At 43.5% G+C, this 20,648-nt stretch overlaps 2 protein-coding genes across 3 annotated transcripts in view; one reads left to right on the top strand and one right to left on the bottom strand.

Annotated features, from left to right (window-relative positions):
- Window positions 1–13,265: 13,265 nt before the first annotated feature.
- Rpl15 (ribosomal protein L15) lies at window positions 13,266–16,040 on the bottom strand. 2 transcript variants are annotated; one of them, XM_005387479.1, is made up of 4 exons: window positions 15,954–16,040; window positions 15,104–15,285; window positions 14,686–14,822; window positions 13,496–13,853 (listed from the first exon to the last, which is right to left on the bottom strand). In XM_005387479.1, the coding sequence occupies exons 2-4, from the start codon at window positions 15,273–15,275 to the stop codon at window positions 13,548–13,550; spliced, it is 615 nt and encodes a 204-aa protein (XP_005387536.1). In that variant the 5' UTR covers window positions 15,276–15,285; window positions 15,954–16,040; the 3' UTR covers window positions 13,496–13,547. The 2 variants fall into 2 exon arrangements, with proteins under 2 accessions (XP_013371118.1, XP_005387536.1); XM_013515664.1 differs by lacking the exon at window positions 15,954–16,040 and having other exon boundaries at window positions 13,266–13,853; window positions 15,104–15,298.
- A 102-nt stretch (window positions 16,041–16,142) lies between these two features.
- Nkiras1 (NFKB inhibitor interacting Ras-like 1) overlaps window positions 16,143–20,648 on the top strand; it is a 30,303-nt gene continuing 25,797 nt past the window's right edge. The window contains exon 1 of the mRNA XM_005387478.2: window positions 16,143–16,340. The gene's annotated coding sequence lies outside the window, so the exon portion shown is untranslated. The remainder of the gene's footprint in view (window positions 16,341–20,648) is intronic.

Here is a 20,648-nt window from a genome sequence, read left to right as displayed (position 1 = left end):
TTTTTTTGTTTTGTTTTTCTCTGGTACCGGGAACCGAACTCACAACCTTGCGCTTGCCAGGCAGGCGCTTTGCCACTGAGCTAAATCCCCAGCCCTGATTACTGTCATTCTCTAATGAGCTAAATTTAGAAATCTCTCTTAAGCACTGATAACATTTATAATATATAATTTATAGTATATAACTTTAGGGCCTGGGGTTATAGCTCAGTGGTAGAGTGTGGCTTGGCATGTCTGAGCCCCAGGGTTCAATCTCCAGCAACAAAAGTAAACAAATAAATAAGCAAATAATGTAAATTGCAATTATTTCTTTTTTGATGGTGCTGGAACTTGAATCCAGGGCCCCACATATGCTAAACCAATAACTTGCCACTGAAGTACACTCTGAGCCAGTATGCAAATCTTCAAAGGCCAAAAATGTATTTTTCATAGAAATATGCCTTACACTATTGGCATAGACCATGTGACCTCTTTTGACATGTGGCTTAGCAGAAAAAAGGAAGCATTATTGGTTGAAACTGGGAATATTCTATTTTAGAATCTTTGGCATTTGTGGTTATATTCATGATTGCTGCATACTATTAGATTCTCTTTCAAATTAACACAACATATCCTAGGGAAAATGAAGGAAGAGTTAAAGACAGGGTAAATCATCTTAAACTAGATGGTAGCAATAGAACGGTAATTTTGTACAAGTATCTATATGTGCATTCTTAATAATTTACACATGCCTGTAATCCCAGCAGTCTGGGAGGCTATGGTAGGAAGATTGTAAGTTTGAGCTCAGCCTGGGCAATTGAGCAATTTAGAAAGACCCTGTCTCAAAAATTAAAAAAAAAAAAAAATTTAGGGCTGTGGATGTAGCTTAGTGTGAAGGCCTTGGGTGCAATGCCTAGTATTGTAAAATATGCAAGTTTAAAAGGCAGTTCACAAGTTGCCGAAACAGTTATGCATTAATGCTCTTTGCTTGTCACTGGGCTGGTCAATACAAAGGCTCTGTAGTAGCTTCGGGGTAAACTCCCCATAAGCGATGGGCAAGTCTAGCAAAAAGATCAGAAGGAAATTAGGGCTGGGAAAGGTGCTATGCTTTATACCTAGATTGTCCCTGCCTGTGTCATGTGTTCTGAGACTGGGCCTGGTGAGGAGTGGGTGATGGGTGTGACCTGGACAGGGTGTCTTGTCCCAGGCTCCTCCCTCCTCTCTGTTTCTTGGCTGCCATGATGTGAGCAGCTTCTTCCAACATGCTCCTTCATTCCGCAGTTCCTGCCTTGGAGCAGGCCAACAATGGCCTGAATGCACCAAAACCGTGAGCCAAAATAAACCTCTCCTCTTTTAAATTACAGATGTTGGGTATTTTGTCTCAGGCATGAGAAAGCTAGTACAAGAGGAATTAATGACATACTTTGGTGAAGAGCAGTATTTGTCAACCAATTTTTTCATTATTGTACACCCCCCAAAAACCAAACATAACTTAAATTCTCTATAATGGGAGAAATTAAGTATTAAGGAATAAGACTTGGGGACTAAATTTCACATGGTAAAGTGTTTTATTGCTTGGTTTGTTTTTCGTTTTTGAGACAAGGTCTCACTCTGTGGTTCAGGCTGGCGTTGAACTCACTATATAGCCCATGCTGCCCTTGAACTCACAGTGATCCTCCTGCCTCAGCCTCCCAAGTGCGGGTATGGCAGGTATGATCCATCACTTTCACACTGTAAATTTTGTGTTGGTTGAGTCCTCTTTTATTGAGCCCTATTTTCTAGCTGCTCTCATAATAATGATTGTTTAAAGGCTCAGTGGTCTCACTGAAAGGGTGATTGTTATTGTTGTTGCTTTGAGATAGGGCCTGAATATGTAGTTCAGGCTAGCCTTGAACTCACTATGTAGCCCAGGCTGGCCTCAGACTCATGGTAATCCTCCTGCATCAGCCTCTGGAGTGCCGGGATTACAAGTGTGTGCCACTATACTTGGCTGAAGGGGTGATGTTTGCTCAAAGGCCTGACAGAGGTGAGGGAGCGAGTCATGTCTGCATCTGGGAGAAGAGCTTTGCAGGTGGAACAGCCATTACCAAGAACCTAATGCTGCAGGAGGCTTGATCCTAAATGAGGAGGAGAGAGGCGGCAGGTATGCCTTGCAGAGGCAGATGGCACGTGCCTTGTGTGTGTGTGTGTGTGTGTGTGTGTGTGTGTGTGTGTGTGTACAGATCAAGGAGGTAACTCTGCCTTAGATCCTTAAGAGAATCATTTTCGAAGGCAGTGACCTCTGTCCTTAGGGATAGTTTGCAAATTGGTTAGGAGTGTTTCTGTCACAATGGTGGGAGAGGGAGCTCCTCCTGGAAAGAGTGTGCATGGGAAATGCCCCATGTTCATGACTTTCAAATGTCTTGCCAGACAGTTACAAAGGGGAAATCAATCTATTGTCTGAGCCTGGAACTTACCTTCATCACACATATAAACACGATGTCATTGCAGCTTTACTATAGGCTGTATATTTTAGGAATGTGACTTCTTTGCGATTGAAGGAAACTTGTTCATTTTGTTTGGAGCTTTCCCAAGAATCTTTAACCCATTTCAGAAACCAGGTCACTGATGGAAACTCACTTGTGATAGCTGAGTTGCTGTAGTAGGCACAGCTGCAGTATGCTGTGCTACAGTGATTCCTTCTACAGTTGCAAAAACTGCCTTGCGACTTCATTATATCTTCTGAGCTGATCTTCTGAGCTGAAATGTACATACTGAAATACATATTGTTTTATTATAGGTTACTTTCCTTTTTCCTTTATATTACAGTTTGGGCATTTTATTGATTTTTCTGAAATCACATTGGTAGAATAGTTATCTATAAATTTAGTTTCATAATAGTAAAGAGGATGTTATACATTTCTACTATAAAAAAAGGATGTAGAGATCTTGCATTCCCAAAGTAGGTTTGAAACTGCTGTGTAGGAGTCTTGTAGATCTTTTGTCTTTTTTCCCTGTATTTTATCTTTTACCCTGAAGTTGAAAGTTATTGGAACATTTTTAAGCAAAAGAGTGCCACAAGCCAGGGTGCATGCCTGTAATCCCAGCACTCTGAAAGGCTGAGGCAGGAAGATCGTAAGTTCAAGCCCAGCCTGGGCAACTTAGTGACTTAACAAGATCTTGTCATAAAGTGGGAGGGGGACAGGGATGTAGCTCAGTGCTCAGGATTCAATCATGGATACTGCCACCCAAAAAGCAGCGCCACGACTTGCATGACCTGTGAGAAAACTCACTCTCACTGCATTGAGAATAGATTGCAGGGAACCTGACATAACTGGCAAAGGGTTTATCAGAACTCCCTCAGTGGACTGCTTGGAGACCTGGCTCCCTCGGCTTTAATCCCTTTATCCCACCAAGGCTGTCAGAGTTTGCTTAGACTCTCAGCTACTCCTTCCAGAATCAGCAAACACTGGCCAAGGCGAAGAAGCGCCGAAGGCCCCACCCTTCCCAGATTTCCCAGATTCCTCCAGATCCGGGTCCTGGAATTCTTCACTGCTCAGTAGTTCTCCAGTGCCTTTAAATACACTTAGGACATGTGATATGTGATGTACATATAACATTTTATCCCCTTTCTAGTTGCTTCAGAGGGGAAGTTTGTCCAGATTACCTATTTTAGCCATTACCAATTCCACCATCATGGAAACTAGAAGTCTCCTACATGTTTTTCTAATTAAAGAAAAAGATGAGTAGTGGAATTCAGATCATTTTTATTTTCTGTGTTTTCCAAATTTCCTGAGAGACAGAGACAATGAGCACTGAGTAAGGTGGCACATGGTCACAAGCCTAGCACTCTGGGAGGCTGAGGCAGGAAGACCGAAAGTTCCAGGCCAGTCTGGGAGATACAGCAAGTTAGTGAAACACTGTCTCAAACTTTAAATAAAGGACTGGGAATATAGCTCTGGGTTCAACTCTTAGTACTACACACACACACACACACACACACACACTCCAGTGAGAGAGCTTTTGTGTGTTACCATTATGTTTAAGAGGCAGGAGGATTATTGTGAGTTCGACACCAGCCTGGGCTACAAAGTGAGCTCAAGTCCAGCTTGAACTGCATAGTGAGACCCTGTCTCAAAAAGACAAAAAAAAGAGAAAGATTTTTTTTCTGGTACCAGGAATTGAACTCATGACCTCGCACTTGCAAGGCAGGCACTGTGCCGCTGAGCTAAATCCCCAGCCCCTGAGAAAGGTTTATTTGGCTCACAGTTTGTAGAGGTTTCAGTCCATAGCCAGCTGGCTTCAAGGCAGGGTGGCGTAAGGCAAGGCCGAGGTGGAGGAGAGCCGCTCAGGACACACCCAGTAGAGGAGCAGAGAGAGTGGAGAGAGCTGCAGGGGAGGCAGGGAGGCCTTTCCCAGCGAGCATCCCCACCGCCTCTGAACGGCACGTTTAGCTACACACTTATCCCTGATGCTTCTCACAGCTCCACGACCCACTCCTCTCCGAGAGCCCCACCTCGGTGCCCAGAAGGCTTTGGGGGGCATCTAGATACAAACTCCAGCAGCAGTCCAAGAAAGTACTGATAATGAACATGTCTTCAAATAAAAAGCCCCAACCAGGGAGAGGATAATGCAGAAACTGTACTTCCGGGAGGCAGATGCTATTCGGATCCTGCTTCTCTCTTGTCCTGCTCAGCTTGTTTGCTTTTGTCCCCCATATCCTGTGTCTGTGACCCTCCCCACAGGACACCCCTTAATCACTTTCCTGGCATGGGCTTCGCCCAAGACTGGTGGTACAATGGTGTGGAAACCGTTTTCATACCTTTAGGCATCTCTTATCTGCAGCATCCTTGTGGAATAGGCAGAAACATCGCCGTACAGAACCTGGACCAAACTTACACTAACTTGGCTTCTCTCTCCTGGTCCAGATTTCCCCTCCCTTCGCAGTTTCCCTCAAGAGCCTTGTGTGATAAACTGCTAGCACAGGGATCTCTGATTGGGAGTATGTCAAATTATCACTTTTCTATGGAAAAATATTAGTATAAGCTCATTTTCTAGGTCATATTTAAGACGTCTGGCTTTATTTTTCTATACAAATCAAATATAACATGCATCAAAATTAAATATACATTTACATATTTTAAAACTTTGTCAGGTATGGTGATGCACGCCTGTAATCCTAGAACTCAGGAGGCTGAGGCAGGAGGATCGCCACAATATTGAGGCCAGCCTGGGCTGCATAGTGAGTTCACAAGCAGCCTGAACTAAGTGGTAAGACCCTGTACCAAAAAGAAAAAAAGAAGAAAGAACAAAAGAAAGAAGAAAGAAAGAAAGAAAGAAAGAAAGAAAGAAAGAAAGAAAGAAAGAAAGAAAGAAAGAAAGAAAGAAAGAAAGAAAGGAAAGAAAGAAAGAAAGAAGCTTAATTGTGTAAGCTCACTAGTCAGGGGTCAGGGGTTAATGGACACTAATGGTAATCGTAAGAGACCATTTCATTGCCATGGTACATGAACTGATAGTCCTATGATCTGCAGATAAATAGTTATGCCAGACCAAGTTGGAAGGTCAAGTGATTACGTTGCTTGGTGAAACCCAGAATTAGAGAGAAAGGAGTTAGCTCTTAAGTGAAATTCCATTCAAACTATCACAACCTAACAGATCCCAGTCGTTCCACTATAGAAATAATTTCTCCCCAAGAAGTCTGACTGAGACAGCCAGGCACTTAGAGCATTTTCTGTTCCCAGGTAGAACTGGAAAAGTACTGACAATACCCTGGTTCACTGTATCTTGAAGCCCCTTGTCCAGGACAATTCCTGCCAGAAAATGGCAGTGTAAGAGTTTGAATTTAAGCCATCTGACTCCAGGACCCTTGGCTTTACTGCTCGCTGACTAGAGCATCATTAGATCCCATGTGAGAGGGGAAGCAGGCAGGGGTGAGCAGAGTAAGGCCTCCAGAAGCGATGGGGTGAGTGCGCTAGGATTTCGTGTTTCGTAAAACAAGACTACCTGGCTGGATGTATGCCTAATTCTTTCTTTCTTATTACCCTCTAGATTCGACTAGGGTTCTACTAGTGCTTGTCGAAGGATTTCTCCGGTCTCAGCTACACTAAAGGGTGTAAGAGGAGGTCACTGTGGTGGAGTGTGACCACCATGAGCCCAGAAGGTCAAGGAAATTTTACTAGTTAAGCTGCTCAGTCCCACTTGGGGGTTGTCCACTGCTACAGAGCTTGAAATGAGACTTTTATTTTACTGAAAAAGGTAACAGCTTTTCTGTTTATGGGTTTGTTTTTCGTTTGTTTGGTACTGGGAATCAAACTCATGACCTTACGCTTACCAAGCAGGTACTGTGCCACTGAGCTATATTCCCAGCCTCCGCCAACAGCTTTTCTAACACCAGGTGACATGAGGTGTAAGTAGAGGAGGAGTACCATTGTAAACAGTAGTAATAGTGTTGTTAAAAAAAAAAAAAAAAAAAAACTTCTGATGTGTTTTACAAATCACATAAGCACAGTGATATTGTGACATATTAATTCCTACCATTTCCTTTTTAGAGGAGTTATACTAAGAAAATTGACTTTTATCATTGGGATTTGCATTTCCTGGTCTTGGTCCTTTAACTAGGTGTTTTGGTTTATTTTTGCTACTGGGAATTGAACCCAGAAAGTCTTGGATGCACTAAGTTAAGCAAGTACTGTAACACTGAGCTACATCCCTAGGTTTTTTTTTTTTTTTTTTTTTGAGACAGAGTCTCAGTATGTTGCTTAATTGCCCAGACTGGGTTTGAATTTGGCCTCCTTCTGCCTCTGCCTCCTAGAGTGCTGGGATTACAGGTATGTGCCACCATGGTTGGCTGAAAGCTTTTTCATTTTTTCTTTTTCTTTCTTTCTTTCTTTTTTTTTTGTACTGGGAATTGAACTCAGGACCTTACACTTGCCAGACAGGCACTTATGCCACTGAGCTATATCCCCAGCTAGCTTTTCATTTTAATTATAGTACTACAATAGATTATAACAGATCCTACCTATAGAATCCAGCTGGGGTCGATGGTTAGATTCTATACTGTGCATGGTCTTTTTTTGAATTTTCCTTCCTAAGTGCAATTTTCTAGCTTAGTTAATAATCAACCTCCAGAACCTAAATAGTATGTTTACACTCTCATAGAAAGTGCAGTGATTAGAGGACTGATAATTACATTGCCCATCCATTATTGTTTCTAAACTAAGGAGGACTGCCAAATAATGAACCTCTCTCTAAATGACAATGAGATTTGCAAGCAAACGAGTTCAGATGTTCATAGCATGCCAATTAAATTAAATGATTTAATCAATTTTGGAAGAGTGAGTTGTCCTCTACCAGGATTAGAGACTTCGCTGCAAAGTGCGTGTGCCAGCTACTTCATTCAAACGCATTCTTCACTCAAAAGCTTCATCCAAAAGCTGACTTTTAAATGCTTTATGAGGTTAAAGGCACAGGCCAACTATACTATCTTTGCAGCAGTTTAATTTTTTGGTAGTAGTGGGGATTTAACCTTGGGCCTCACACCAAGCTACATTCACAGACTTTTTTTTTTAAATTTTGAGACACTGTCTAACTTATTATAACACTGGGCTTGAATTTGCAACCCTCTTGCCTCAGCCTTCTAGGAGTGCTGGAATTATAAGCATGTACCATCAAGCTTGGCTAGAGCACAATTTTCTTTTCTTTTTTTTTTGAGACAGGGTTTTGCTCTAATTGAGGCTGGCCTTGAATTCACTGTGTAGCCCAGGCTGGTCTTGAACTCACTCAGCCTTGAATTTACCATCCTCCTGCCTCAGCTTTTTGAGTGCTGGGATTACAGGCATATGCCACCACACCTGGCTCCGACACACATTTTTAATGGTAAAACCAGACTTTAGATGCCTCATCTTTTTTTACTAGCAAATGCTACAGAAAAGGTGAAAAGAAGGATCTAAATTAGCACTATACAACACAATTTTCTGTGACGATCCAAATGTTTTCTATGCTAATAGGGCACAAATATGATTATGGAGTACTTAAATGTAGTATGACATAAGAACTGACTTTTAAATCCTATTTCATTTAAACTTAGCTACTTACTGGTACCTAGTAGCTATTGTATTGGACAGGCAAATCTAAAGTAATTTTCAATGAACATTTGTATGGAAGAAGTCATGTCATGTGGCTGGTGAACTGGGTGCATGTTTGTGTGTGGATAACCATAGTTTGAAAAATGGATCAACTTAATAAGGGCTTGAGTTATCTCTAGAGAATTTAAGGACAACAAAAACTGAGTAAAAGTAGATTTGTTTTTATCAACATCCTCTGCTGGCCATTTTAAGCAACATTGGCATTAAAATACTGCTCCTACCAGTGTGCACTGCACAGGTGCCTGCTCCTACTTCAGTAAACATGTCACATGCGCACAAAGAATACAAAAAAATCAATTTTTTGGATGAGTGTATATGAGAGTCATTAGAGTTTTTCACAAATATTTGGTTCTTTTTTTCCAGGCACTTGGTAATACTTTTCTTCCCTACACTTTAAACTAGGCATAGCTATGGTACTTGTTTTTTATTTTTAGACAGGGTCTTATCTTGTGGTTCAGGCTGGCCTTGAACTATGTCGCCCAGGCTAGCCTCAAACTCTCCGAGATCCTCCTTTCTCAGCCTCCTGAGTGCTGGGATTACAGATATGGGCCAGCAGTGACAAACTTCTGAGCAGAAGCTCTAAAAGCCAGTGTGTCTCGCCATCCTCTCTTTGCCCTTTGGTATGGGCACCTGGCGAAGTTCCAGTCAGTGTATCTGGACATGGTGGTGCACAGCTGAAATCCCAGCACTCAGGAGGCGTAGGCAGAAGGATCCCCACACGTTCAAGGCCAGCCTGGGCTACACAGTGAGTTCAAGGGCAGCCTGGGCTAGGTGGAGAAACCCCGTCTCAAAAAAACAAAAAAAGAAAAAGTTCCAGGCAGTGGTATTCCAACTGCCTGGTGTCAGGACTGGAGACCATGACCAGTCCTCAGTAAAAGTGCAGTATGAAGCCAGGCTTGTCGATGCACGCCTTTAATCCCAGTTATTGTGGAGACTGAGACAGGATTGCGAGTTTGAGGCCAGTCTGAGCAATGGAGCAAGATCCATACCAGCATAAGCAATGTAGCTATGTAGCTTATGCTGGTATGGGTATAAACTGGGAAGTAGTTCTGTGGTACTGGCGTTACTGGGCAGCCTGCTTCTGAAAGTGGCTCACCAACTAACAGCAGTTTCTGGGTTGCCCACCTCTCCTTCTGGAGTTAGATTCCAGATTCTTTTCCTCTCAAAGAATTGGGTGAAATGAGAAAAAACCAAACCAAAACAAGAAAACAGTGACAAAGTTTATGTCTCAAAGTGACATAGCAGGGACTAGCATGGAAAAGTTATGATAGCAAGCTCGCCATGGTATCGCTGTGTCCTCCTACACTGTCCAAATCTCAAGGAAATCTGTGAGAACTACACAGGGTCCTGAGAGGCAGTGCTGGGATCCCACTCCTCAGGATGACATCAGATCCAGGCCACCCTGCTGAAAAATCTGCTCAGTTCTTGTGAGAAGTCCATGTGCAAGGCTTTGGGAACGTTCCACACATGTCCGGGTTTTTGGAATTAGCCAATCAGGTCTACTTCCCCAGCCAGTTCTGCCACACCCTAATCTTCTATCTCAGTGGGGGCCTGAGTTTGATCCCCAGTAGAGGGGTTAGGAGTATGAGCAAGAAATAAACCTCTGTTTTAAACCACAGAGATATGTAAGTTGTAGCCTGACAGAACCTGCTTGACTGATAGACTGTAAGTACTAATTTGGTTTAGGAATTTAGAGATGAAATCAGGGTATAGAAAAGAATGCAATGATTGGTTGAAATTTGAAGAACTTATTCTATATAAAATCACCTTTGAGTAGAAAAATGATGAAATATAGAAATGAACTAGCAGCAACCCTTTAACAGTAATACAGTACGATATTTATGGCAAAGAGGACTTTCTGACAGAAAAGATGGACAAAGAACAATAATAAAAGGTTACTGTAAACATTAAGGAGTTTTTGAGGCAGCATCTCACTGTGTAGTTCAGGCTTTCAACTCATTATTTAGCCTAGGCTGGCCTCAGGGTCTTGAGTGCTGGAATAACAGGTGTGTACCACCACACTTGGCTATTAAAGTTTTAAATAGCAAGGCATGGTGGCACATGCCTATAATCCTAGTATTCAGGAGGTTGAGGATTGCCACAAATTTGAGGCCAGTCTGGGCTACATAGTGAGTTTAAGGCCAGCCTGAAGTACATACCAAGACCCCGACTCAAAACACTGGGGAAAAAAAGTGAAGTGCAAAATAATACTAAAGAAGAATATCATTTACCATTTCCTCTTAACAGATAGGCAGAGATCCAAAAATCTGATGCCGGGGGCTGGGGATTTAGCTCAGTGGCACAGCGCCTGCCTGGCAAGCACAAGGTCATGAGTTTGATTCCCAGACCGGAAAAACAAAAAAAAAAACCTAAAACAAAAAAACCCAAAATCTGATGCCATAATGTGTTCACAAGGTTAGGAGCAAACAAGTCCTCTTACACATTGCTGGTATGGGTATAAACTGGAATAATCTCTATGAAGATAATTTGGTAATATCTATCAAAGTTCAAATAATTGTACATCTGATTTTTAACTCTGCCATTCTACTAGGAATTTATCCTGTAGATAAATTAGTATATGCACATTTTTTTCCTTTTTTTTGAGACAAGGTCTTACTATGTCATCAGGCTGGCCTTGAACTCATGGCATTTCTCCTGCCTCAGCTGCCCGAGTGCTGGCATTACAGGAACGCCACTATGCCTGGCACTTTTTTTTTTTTTCTGTTGTTGCCTTTTATAGTAACACCACATTTGGGGAAATCTTAAATACAACGGTAGGGACCATGTCAGACAAATTATGTTACGCCCATGTAAGAATGAATAAACTGTTTATGAAAATGGGATAAACTCTTGAGGTACATAATTAAATGGAAAAATCAACAATATGTATATCCTACCACTTGGCTAAAAAAACAATGTATTTGTATTGCTCATATATTCATAAAAGTTATCTATTAAAAACTCAAGAAATTGATCACAATTGCCTCCAGGGAGGAGACATGGGAAGAAAGAGTATTTACTATACAGCTTATGATGTCTTCTGCATTTTTAACATTAACGTATTATCAGAATTTTAAATGTTTATAGCATTTGAATTCATAGTACTGTGCAACCCTTAACAAGTTGCTTTATCTGTTTGCCTCATTGGCAAAAAAAGATTAATATTAGAACTTGCATGTGTAGGGTTGTAAGAAACCAAAAGTTCTATTTCTAAAAATTTGAAGTTTTCCTGTTAGAATTATAGGCTAATATAAGAAACATGAAAGCAAAAGGAAAAGCTTGTGGGGTGGTCAAGGAGTATCTATCACAGTGACACTCAATACTTGAGGTAGTTTTCTCACAAACACATGGTAATGGTGATACATTGTGTCAACTTCAGAAGGACAGAAGTTTAACTAAGCCACTCAGCATGGGGCCAGGGTCCTCTCTTTACAAACATCTTCAGCCTGTGCTACAGGAGGGCAGAGATGGTGTGAGTGCTACACCTGCCCTAGGGGGTGGTAGCCTGCTTCCAATGTAAGGGAGGAAAAGAGGCTTGTCTTCCCTTGTCGTCTCTGCCACCTTCAAGTGTTCCCCTGCGCTGACACCCTGCCTTGGAGCCAGTTGATTACAGACTGAAACCTCCACAGACTGTGAGCTAAATAAACCTTCCCTCCCTTAATTTTGAGTGTTGGGTATTTTGTCTCAGTGAGAAAAGACACACCACTGTGCAAGCACAGCAACCTAGTGAGGACAGGGTCGGTCTTATGGGAATAAAGATCCTAAGTGCCTGTGGAGGTAAAACTATAGCCCAGCACATGAGGGGGAAGTGCCCCTAACCTGACCCTGCCTGCAACGCAAGGTCACTTAGCACTCAGCTACCTGACAGGGTCTTGCTAACCTGTCAGGTAGGTTAGCAAACCCCAGGAGGGCTTTTTAATTTGCAATCCTCCCTACATGCTGAGATTTACAGACAGGCATGTACCACTGAACCAGACTAAACACAATTTTTTTTTTTTGGATACAGGGTCTTGGTGTGTAATTCAGGATGGCCTAACTTGCAACGACCCTCCTGCCTCAGCCTTCTGAGTGGTGGGATCACAGGCATGGGCCATCACGGCTAGCGGTACTGGTATTTCTACCAGTTTTCTGCAGTTATTTGGTTTACCTTGAAGCACACTATTAGCACTAGCGAATGACAAGATTAACAGAAGGCCCACTTGCTTTCATTTAGTAGACATTTATTCCTCTACTAGAAACTCTACACAAAATGTATGGGCCCTTTGTTCATTTTGTTAAAAGCTCAGGTTTTAAGGTTTTGTCTGTTAACAAATGTTTTGAGTCAACTAACTCTTTTGAAGCCCCACAAAGACAAGTCAGTACAGAGAAAACATCAATTATATTTTAAAGCTAGACCCCCTATTTTTAAGTCAGAAAACCCAGAATTTACCTGTCTACCGGAAGACAACAGAATTAAAATGCAGTCTTTGTGGAGAGTACACTTTTCCAAGAACAGCAGTCTGACCAGGATTGAAAAATGAACAGATTAAAAACCATGAACTTACGGTGACACAAACTAAATGGCCAGTACTTTCCCCTATGTGGCTATAGGGTCCAAAGTATTCTACTTACTAAATGGCTGCTTGGTTTACAAGTTTCCCACACTAGCATTTATCACTAGTTCACAAACCTTAAGGTAAATTTACCTAACATTCAATATCCATCAGCTTTAAATCATACCAGTATAAACATTACTGCTACTATGCATCAAATCCAAAATTTCATGGAATCATATAATCAGACCAGGAGTTTGGTAACTTTTTACTTACTTGGTTCTGTGGAGACTTCTGCGATTTTATTCAGGCTAAGATAAATTCATTTCATTTGAAGAGAAACTTCCTGCAACAGGTTTACTCTTGAGAATGTGACAGTTTCAAAACATTCTTTTAGAAGCATCAGTTGTATAAATGAGAACTCTGGATTAAATCTGAAAAAAAGCTCTAGCTGAGCTCTCAAATCTTTTCTACATATGATCATGATACAGGGTTATCTGATTTTAGGTTTGTATTTGCCCAACTCCAAAAAAACCAGCCACTTCAAACCAGCGGAGTATTGTGTTACCTCAATAAAGCTGTAGGTTTCATTACATGCACCAAACAGATTTACAGGGCTAGTTTTAGCACTTCTCTTTTAAAGAATTTATTTTATACCTATTATACCACACAGCATGTTTCAAATACTGACATATAACTCCCTAATAAGATAAAGCAAACACAAAAAAGGTTATCTTATTAGAAACAAAGATACACCATCACTTATAGTCTTCAAACATTATTGCACTTTAACTTCCATTTGACAAAACATTCATGAAATAACAGTAGACTACTTAACAGACAAATAACACCTTTAAGCAGACAGGACTGTCCTAAATTGTTTATTAGGTTATGAATTTTACAAACATTACTTATATTAGCGGTAACGGTGGAGCTGGAGAGTATTGCGCCTTCTCCAAGCTGCACGGCGAGAACCACCAATAGTGTGGTGGAACTTGTGGCCCTTTCCAAGCCCGCGACTCTTGCGGCCTGCAGATGTCAGCCCACGCATCTCCCTGTGCTTATGGACTGGCTTGGTGATCCACTGGGTGTCAGGATTTCTTCTAATGGCTTTGTGGAATGGATCAATAAGGATAACCTCAAAAAATTTGTATGTGGAATCTTCACCAACCCAGTAAGAATTGAGAACTCTCAGAGCTCCACAGTGGCGTCCAGCTCGCTCCTACAACAGGAAAAAAGACCCAAGGTCAGCCTCACATATTGTTTACAGTAGCAAATTAGAATCCTAACTGAACTCTGGGTCATTACAAGAGATGGAGGCTTTTCACTCAACTCATGAAATTAAGGAACTTCCCCTGAGGGACTGAACCCATGGCCTCCTGCATGCATGCTGGAAAGCATTGCACCACATTACCTACATCTGTAACCTGTCTTCTAATACAACAGACTCCAGCATAATTTTCTTCAAATTTTAGTATATACTTTAAATTCGGCAGGCACATCTGGTCTCTCACATACTGCCTCTCCTTTGAAAAAGAAACTTTGACCTTGTGGAAGGAGTTAGGCTTTGGTTTGCTAACTAACCTATCCAACAGAGCACCACTTAATTTACAAATCAATAACCTGGGGGCTGGGGATTTAGCTCAGCGGCAAAGCACCTGCGTGGCAAGTGCAAGGTCTTGAGTTCGATTCCTGGTACCGGGAAAAAAAAACCAAAAAACCAAAAAAACAAAAACAATAACCTGTAACTGACCACTGAAGATCGGTAACATAAACAAATGTAGAATCCAGAAGTGTGCTAAGATCATGTTACTGCCGTTGAAAGCTTGGGTTCCACAAGTTCACTAATCACGAAACACTCTCAGTATATATGTAAGTACAGGTCAATAACGAAGATTTACAGTTTTGACAGCAACTACTCTTGCCAACATTATCGTCAAACCCATGTTATACATTGCAAAGCTTCCAGAGATAAATTAGAAAAGTTGCTCAAATCCTCCTTAGCCAGTAACCCTAATAAGGAATGGATACAACTGCTACTCAAGACTATTTACCTCTGCAACTGACTGAAGGCTTCGCGCAAACTTCAGCTGGTTGACACCATGATGGACAGGCTTGCCGTAGGTTGCTCCCTTAGGAACTGGACGTTTGCGGCCACCACGTCGCACACGAATCCTGTATATGACATAACCTAGGCACACAAAGACACACTAGGAGACTTGTTTTTTAAAAATCCAGGGTTTATAAAGGGTGGTGCAGTTGTGCACACTTGTAATCTACACACCTGCCACTTCACACAGTACCTACCCCAAGCAGTTTCAGCGCACGCATTGCTATTGGCCCTGCCCTGCAAAAGCACGACGCCAAGGAAGACACTAGGGCACCAGCGCTGTCCTAATCACCAGTTTCGGGCTTTTCGCGACAAATATACAGTGATTCAATCCCCAAATTGCAGGCAATGAGATCACGCACCTTGTTTGGCCTTGTACCCCAGCCTGCGCGCTTTGTCCGGGCGGGTGGGGCGGGGAGCCCGGTGCAGCGCGGAGAGCTGGCGGTACTGCCAGCAGCGGACGCGCAGGAGGAAGCGCATCACGTCGGACTGCTTCTTCCTCCACAGCTCCTGGATGTACTTGTACGCACCCATCTCGGCTTACCTGGGAGGCAAAGCTGCGGATGAAAAAACGGCCCCCGCCTGAAGTACAATGAGGCCACACATCCGCCCATCTTAGCTGCTACCTACCCGAAGCAAAGCGCCGGAACGAAAACGGCTCCGCGCGCGCGGCGCAGCGGCCGGACCGCAACCCCCCCCCCGCGGCGCCGCGCACGGCCACCCAGCACCCGGCAGCCCGCAGCGCCAGGGCGTTTCCGGTGGACGAACGAACAGAGCTCGATCCGGCACTAAGAGGGCGAGTGGCGAGCGCGGCGGCTCGTCCCCAGGGGCCCAGCTCGCAAGGCGATGTCGCCGACACCACAGGGAAAGATGGTGCTGCTGTCACCAACGAGGGCGACCTGCCTAGGGGAAGTCTTACCACCCGACGAGCCGGCCTCGCCTTTGGCTGCCCGAGGCCCAGCCTCCCAACCGTCCGCCCCACGCCTCCTTCAGGCTCTGAGGCCCAGCTAGAAATCGAGCCGCCATCGCGTCTTCCCTCTGCCCGCCCCCGGGGACGCCTCTCCACATCCTCGCGGCCCTGCATCCTGACCGTACTCTCGCCACACAGAAGACAGGGGGGACCCCGAAGACGCAGGGTCTTCAAGTTCGGATGGCTGAGACAGAGAGCGATTACCGGCGGATGAAAGAGTGAAGGTCCCAGACACAGCCTACCTGATGGCTGCCGCCAGACGAAAAGGAAGAAGCCTTTCTCCCACAATCCCTTTTGGGCTCCTCCCCTACTCCTGTGAGCCCTTTTCCGGTAGAAGGCGGTGACCGCCCAGAGCCTCATGGGATATGTAGTTCCGGACTCGAGTCTGGTGGGAGGAGCTTGACTGGGATTGGGCGAAATCCTTTGTTTCCCGCCCCCTGCTTTTCTGGATTCGAGCCTGAGAGGCGGGGGCGGCCCGAGGGTGACAGGAGCGAGGTCGCCGGGCGAGCCAGCGGTCTTCTCCTGCGGCCGGGAGCGGGCTGGCTGGGGGCGGGGCTCTAGACCCTGTAGCGGCGGGCTAGCGGCGCATCCTGCGCGCTGTTATCTGCGGCCTCCGTCGGAGCGCACAGGTTCGTTCCCTCCTCGCCTGGGACTTCGCCGCGGCTCCCCCGAGCGGCGCCGGCCGCCTCTCGCCCCCGTCCGGACGCCCCCGAGCCGCGGCGAGGCCTTGGTGGAGGGCGCCGCGGGTGGGCGCCGCCCCTGCGTCTGCGCCCCGGCCCGGCTGGAGGGAGGGGAGGGGAGGGCGCCGGGGCTTCGGTTCCCTGCTTTTCTATCTGTGCGCTTCATCCCAGCTTTGCTAACGTCGGGCCGGTTTTCTTGTTTGTTTGTTGTTTTGTTGTTTTGAAAAGCAAATTATTTATCTGCCAAGACCTGTCTGGCAGGTGCGAATGCTTTGGGAAGAAATGCCCAGAAAATGCTGGCATTTTGCTTTGCGGTCTTTACTGAGAAATAGTCCCCAGGCTTTTTTTGTATTTCCAGATTATGTTTCATACAGTCGTGTGGTTTTCAGTCCCTTCTTAATTCTGCTTTCATGTGTGCCCGAGGTTTAAGGGAATCCTATTTACTGTGTAAATATGATTTACAAGTTTTTTTGTAACTCATGGTTTTTTTCGGCTTCCCGTTTATATTTTCCTTAAAAAAACAAAACAAAAATCCAACCACAGTTTTGCCGTCGTAAGAGTTCTCCCCTGGTTTATTTACTCACCCACGACGTATATGAGATGTTAGGTGGCGTATACAGGCAGGCGTTATCCCATTTGGGGATGCCGCAGCGAACGCAGACATTGCGGCTTTCTCGGAAAGAAGCCGTGAACATGAGGGCCCTAGGAGTTCGGCTTGTGGTCCACGCTAAGGGCGAGCGGGGAGTTTGCTGGCCTGGAGGGTGGTGAGTGGATTCGGGCAAAGAGAAAAGTGACAAGGCTGAAGTATGCTAGGCTCGTAAACACAAGGAACCACTGTACCAACCCTGTGGGAAGGTAGGGCTGATTATGAAAGAGGTGAAGGCTTTTATATGGACTTTAGATTTCAAACTGCCTAACATTGGAAACCCCTGGAAGGTTTTCAGCATGTGGCTTATATTTTGAAAGGGTAACCTGGGTTGCTGCTCTGAGGCTAAAAGGAAAGAGAAAAGGTGAAGCAGGGAGACCAGGTTAAAATCAAGGCGTCGTCAGGACTGTGTTCCTGCTGAACACACGAGGGGCGGGGAATACAGCTTCTAGAGGCTGCTGGCATCTGTGGGCTCCTGCCCGTATTCCTGCACTTCCCAGTCACTGCCTCCCTCCTCTACCACAGTCCTGTCACAAAGACAGTAGCTTCTGCGTTGCCTCGCCCACCCCATAATCCAAGGATAGTGTGTCTATCGAAAGACTTAATTCGATTACGCATGCCAGGCGGGGGTTTTGCTCAGCGGCGCATCGCCTGCCTGGTAAGCGCGAGGTCCTGAGTTTGATTCCCGGTACCCGCCCCCCGGCCCCCAATTACACATGCCAAATTTCTTTACTGTGGAAATAAAGTACTGATAGGTTTGGAGGATTAGGATAGGGACATCTTTGGAAGACCAGACCAGATGAGAGAAGATGGTGTCCCATGCCACTTCAGTAGTAGAAGGATGGGAAATGGGGTGGCCCTGGATGTATCTCAAAGGTACACAGTAGGGTTTACTGAGGGATCAGGATGTGGGGTGTAAGAGAAAATGAATTTAGGGTCACTGCCTATTTGGATGAATCCTGTGGAAAGATGATGTGGGCAGTGTAAATAATCAGTTAACTTCCGTTGGTTTTGCAGTGTTTTCAACTTGAAGTTTCTCAGCAGTTTAGCGGGATTTGTATTTGTATTTCCATTTGATTTTGAGATTCCTGAAGACAAGGATCATTTCTGGTTTTGCTTTTAGTTTTTCCCTAATGTTTGGAGTTACCTTAGGCCCTCACTGTTAAATAAAAGAATGGTAAGCTGGAATCTGCTTTTGTGTTTTACTATTTGAAGTACCTGCAAACCCCTTTGAATGTATGTTTATGCCTGTAGAAATATTTACATATGAACAAGTGGAAGTATTACCTGCCATAATGTCTATGTAAGTAAACATGCAGTGTAGAAGTTTTACTCACCTGATGCTGTTCTTTCAGAGATCTATAACATCTTTCCTGTGATGTTAATAAAGTTTCAATATTACTATTTTTAGGTGGTTTTTTTTTGAGACAGGGTTTCACTATGCAGTTCAGTCTGGCCTTGATCTCACTGGCCTCAAACTCGCAGCAATCCTCCTGCCTCAGCCTCCTGAGTGCTGGGATTACAGGCATGTGTGACCGTGCCCATCTCTGATGACTTGAGAAGAATGTTGATAAAGTTCAGTATTTTCTGTGGGACTAGACCAACAATTGTGTTTATTTTGTAGCAGTATTATTATCCTATAAAACAAAGCAATGTGTGTTTCACACAGCTTTGGATCTTGCCTATTAAAGGTGTTCTTTTATTTGTTTATGTCACATGAAGTTTAATAGGTCACAGATTGAATTTTATTGTCCAACAATCTCTTACTTAGGGTAAGAACTGTAATAGGGAGCTATAAGTACTGCATTTTGTGTTCACGTCAGTGTTGATACATATTCTGGATAAGCAGTTTCCCCTCTCATGGCATGGCAGGGTTTTTGTTGTCTGCTTTGGTTTGGTTTTGTTTTTTGACACAGGGACTCACTAGGTAGTCTAGGCTAGCCTGGAACTCACAGTGATCCTCCTGCCTCAGCCTGCTGAGTGCTGTGATTACAGTTGTGTGCCACCACCTCCAGCTGGCATGACAGTCATGAAAGGAGCCTAAAGGTCATCTGCTGACTCTGTGGCTTTCCACATTCTTGAAACTAAACTTAAGAGGCTTGAACATGTCAGGATCTCTTCAGGTGATTCGTTTTCCAGAGTACTGCAGGTGACCCTTCTTGTACGTACATTTGTTGTAGCTATGTTATGTTATAATGCTTTTGATATTTATAATTATAATCAATTCAGTACTGTGCTGGAAAATATAATGCTTATAGAACTAAGCTTGTAGTACTAGGAACTGAAATCAAGGCCTTTGCTCTGAACTATATCCCTAGTCCTTTTTGAATTTTTTAAATTTTGAGACAAGGTCTCTACATTGTCCAAGCTGAGCTTGAACTCATTTTCCTGACTCAGCCTCCCAGAGTGTTGGATTATAGCCATGTGCCACTATGCTTAGCTAGTAGTTTTTATTTGAAAATCTGGTATATTTAAGCATAAGAAGCACTTATATTTTTTATGTGAATTCTTGAATGGAATTATATAGGGAGAACAAAATTTGTGTGTGTGTGTGTGTTTTGATGTTATTTATTCAGAATAAATTATCTTTACTTCCATATGGAGGAATTTGCATATTTTGAGTTAGAAAACCCCCACATGTCCACACTCACTTGAAGAGTTAAGTTTTTTCTGGGAAAATTATGTCCTGTAAATAGTTTAGAGGTGTCACCAGGTATGGTGGCATGTACCTAGAGTCCCAGCTGCTTGGAAGGCTGAGGCAGGGGGATCACTTAAGTCTGAGAGTTGCATACCAGCCTAGGCAGCAAAGGAGAGCAACTTTAAAAAAAAGTTTAGAGTAATCGTTGTCTTTCCCTGTGCTGGCCTTTGAGATGCTGATAATAATGGGAATGTACAAATTTTTATACATATTTTTCCATGCTATATGTTATGCCATAACACCTTAAAAATACAGTTTATAAGGGATTCATACTTTTCAGTTGATGTTAGCAGGTCACTAATCTGCTTTGTGTAGAAGTACTGTTTCCCATTTGGAAGACAACTGGGAACCTAGAATATTTCAGCCATGCTTTGTTTGCATCTTTGTTTTCCTTTTGATAGTGTAAAATATTTATTGAAGTCTCTTCTATCCTTCTCCTTCTTTCCTTCCTAAATAAAAATCTTACATTTCTTAGTTTGTGTGGCTTGTTTTTGCGGTTGTAATTTATTTTGAGGTGGAGTCTCACTGTGTTGCTCAGGCTGGTTGTGAACTCTTGGGCTCAAGTGATCCTCCAATCTCAGCCTCCCTTGTAGCTGAGACTACAGGTGTGCACTATTATGCCTGGTTCTTAGCTGGTGTTTTGAGCTACCTGCACTCAGGTGCCTATACTGTTTTCCCTTGATGAAATCTTTTTCTGGTAGTATCAAAGTGAACACCCCAGTTTATTTGTATGTACCTCCACACAAATACAAAATAATAATACATTCTTGACTAATTTTATCTGCTAATCCATCAGTAAATCATCAAAGTACAACCAAGATGTACTTTTTTTTTTTTTTTTTCCAAGATGTACTTTTTAAGCAGCTATCTTAAGATGACTTTCCAAGAGTCTTTGGAGTACAGCATTTGATTT

The sequence above is a fragment of the Chinchilla lanigera genome, unplaced genomic scaffold (assembly GCF_000276665.1).
Source record: "Chinchilla lanigera isolate Chin_1 unplaced genomic scaffold, ChiLan1.0 scaffold00029, whole genome shotgun sequence".
In the NCBI taxonomy this organism is placed as follows: domain Eukaryota; kingdom Metazoa; phylum Chordata; class Mammalia; order Rodentia; family Chinchillidae; genus Chinchilla; species Chinchilla lanigera.
This window is presented reverse-complemented; position numbering and strand designations above follow the sequence as displayed.

Coding starts and splice junctions, on each gene's coding strand:
- Rpl15 (XM_005387479.1), bottom strand. CDS start 15,275: ATGGGTGCGTACAAGTACATCCAGGAGCTGTGGAGGAAGAAGCAGTCC. Junction 14,823..15,103: donor GGGGTACAAGGCCAAACAAG/GTGCGTGATCTC, acceptor TTGTGTGCCTAG/GTTATGTCATATACAGGATT. Junction 13,854..14,685: donor GCCTTCAGTCAGTTGCAGAG/GTAAATAGTCTT, acceptor TTCCTGTTGTAG/GAGCGAGCTGGACGCCACTG.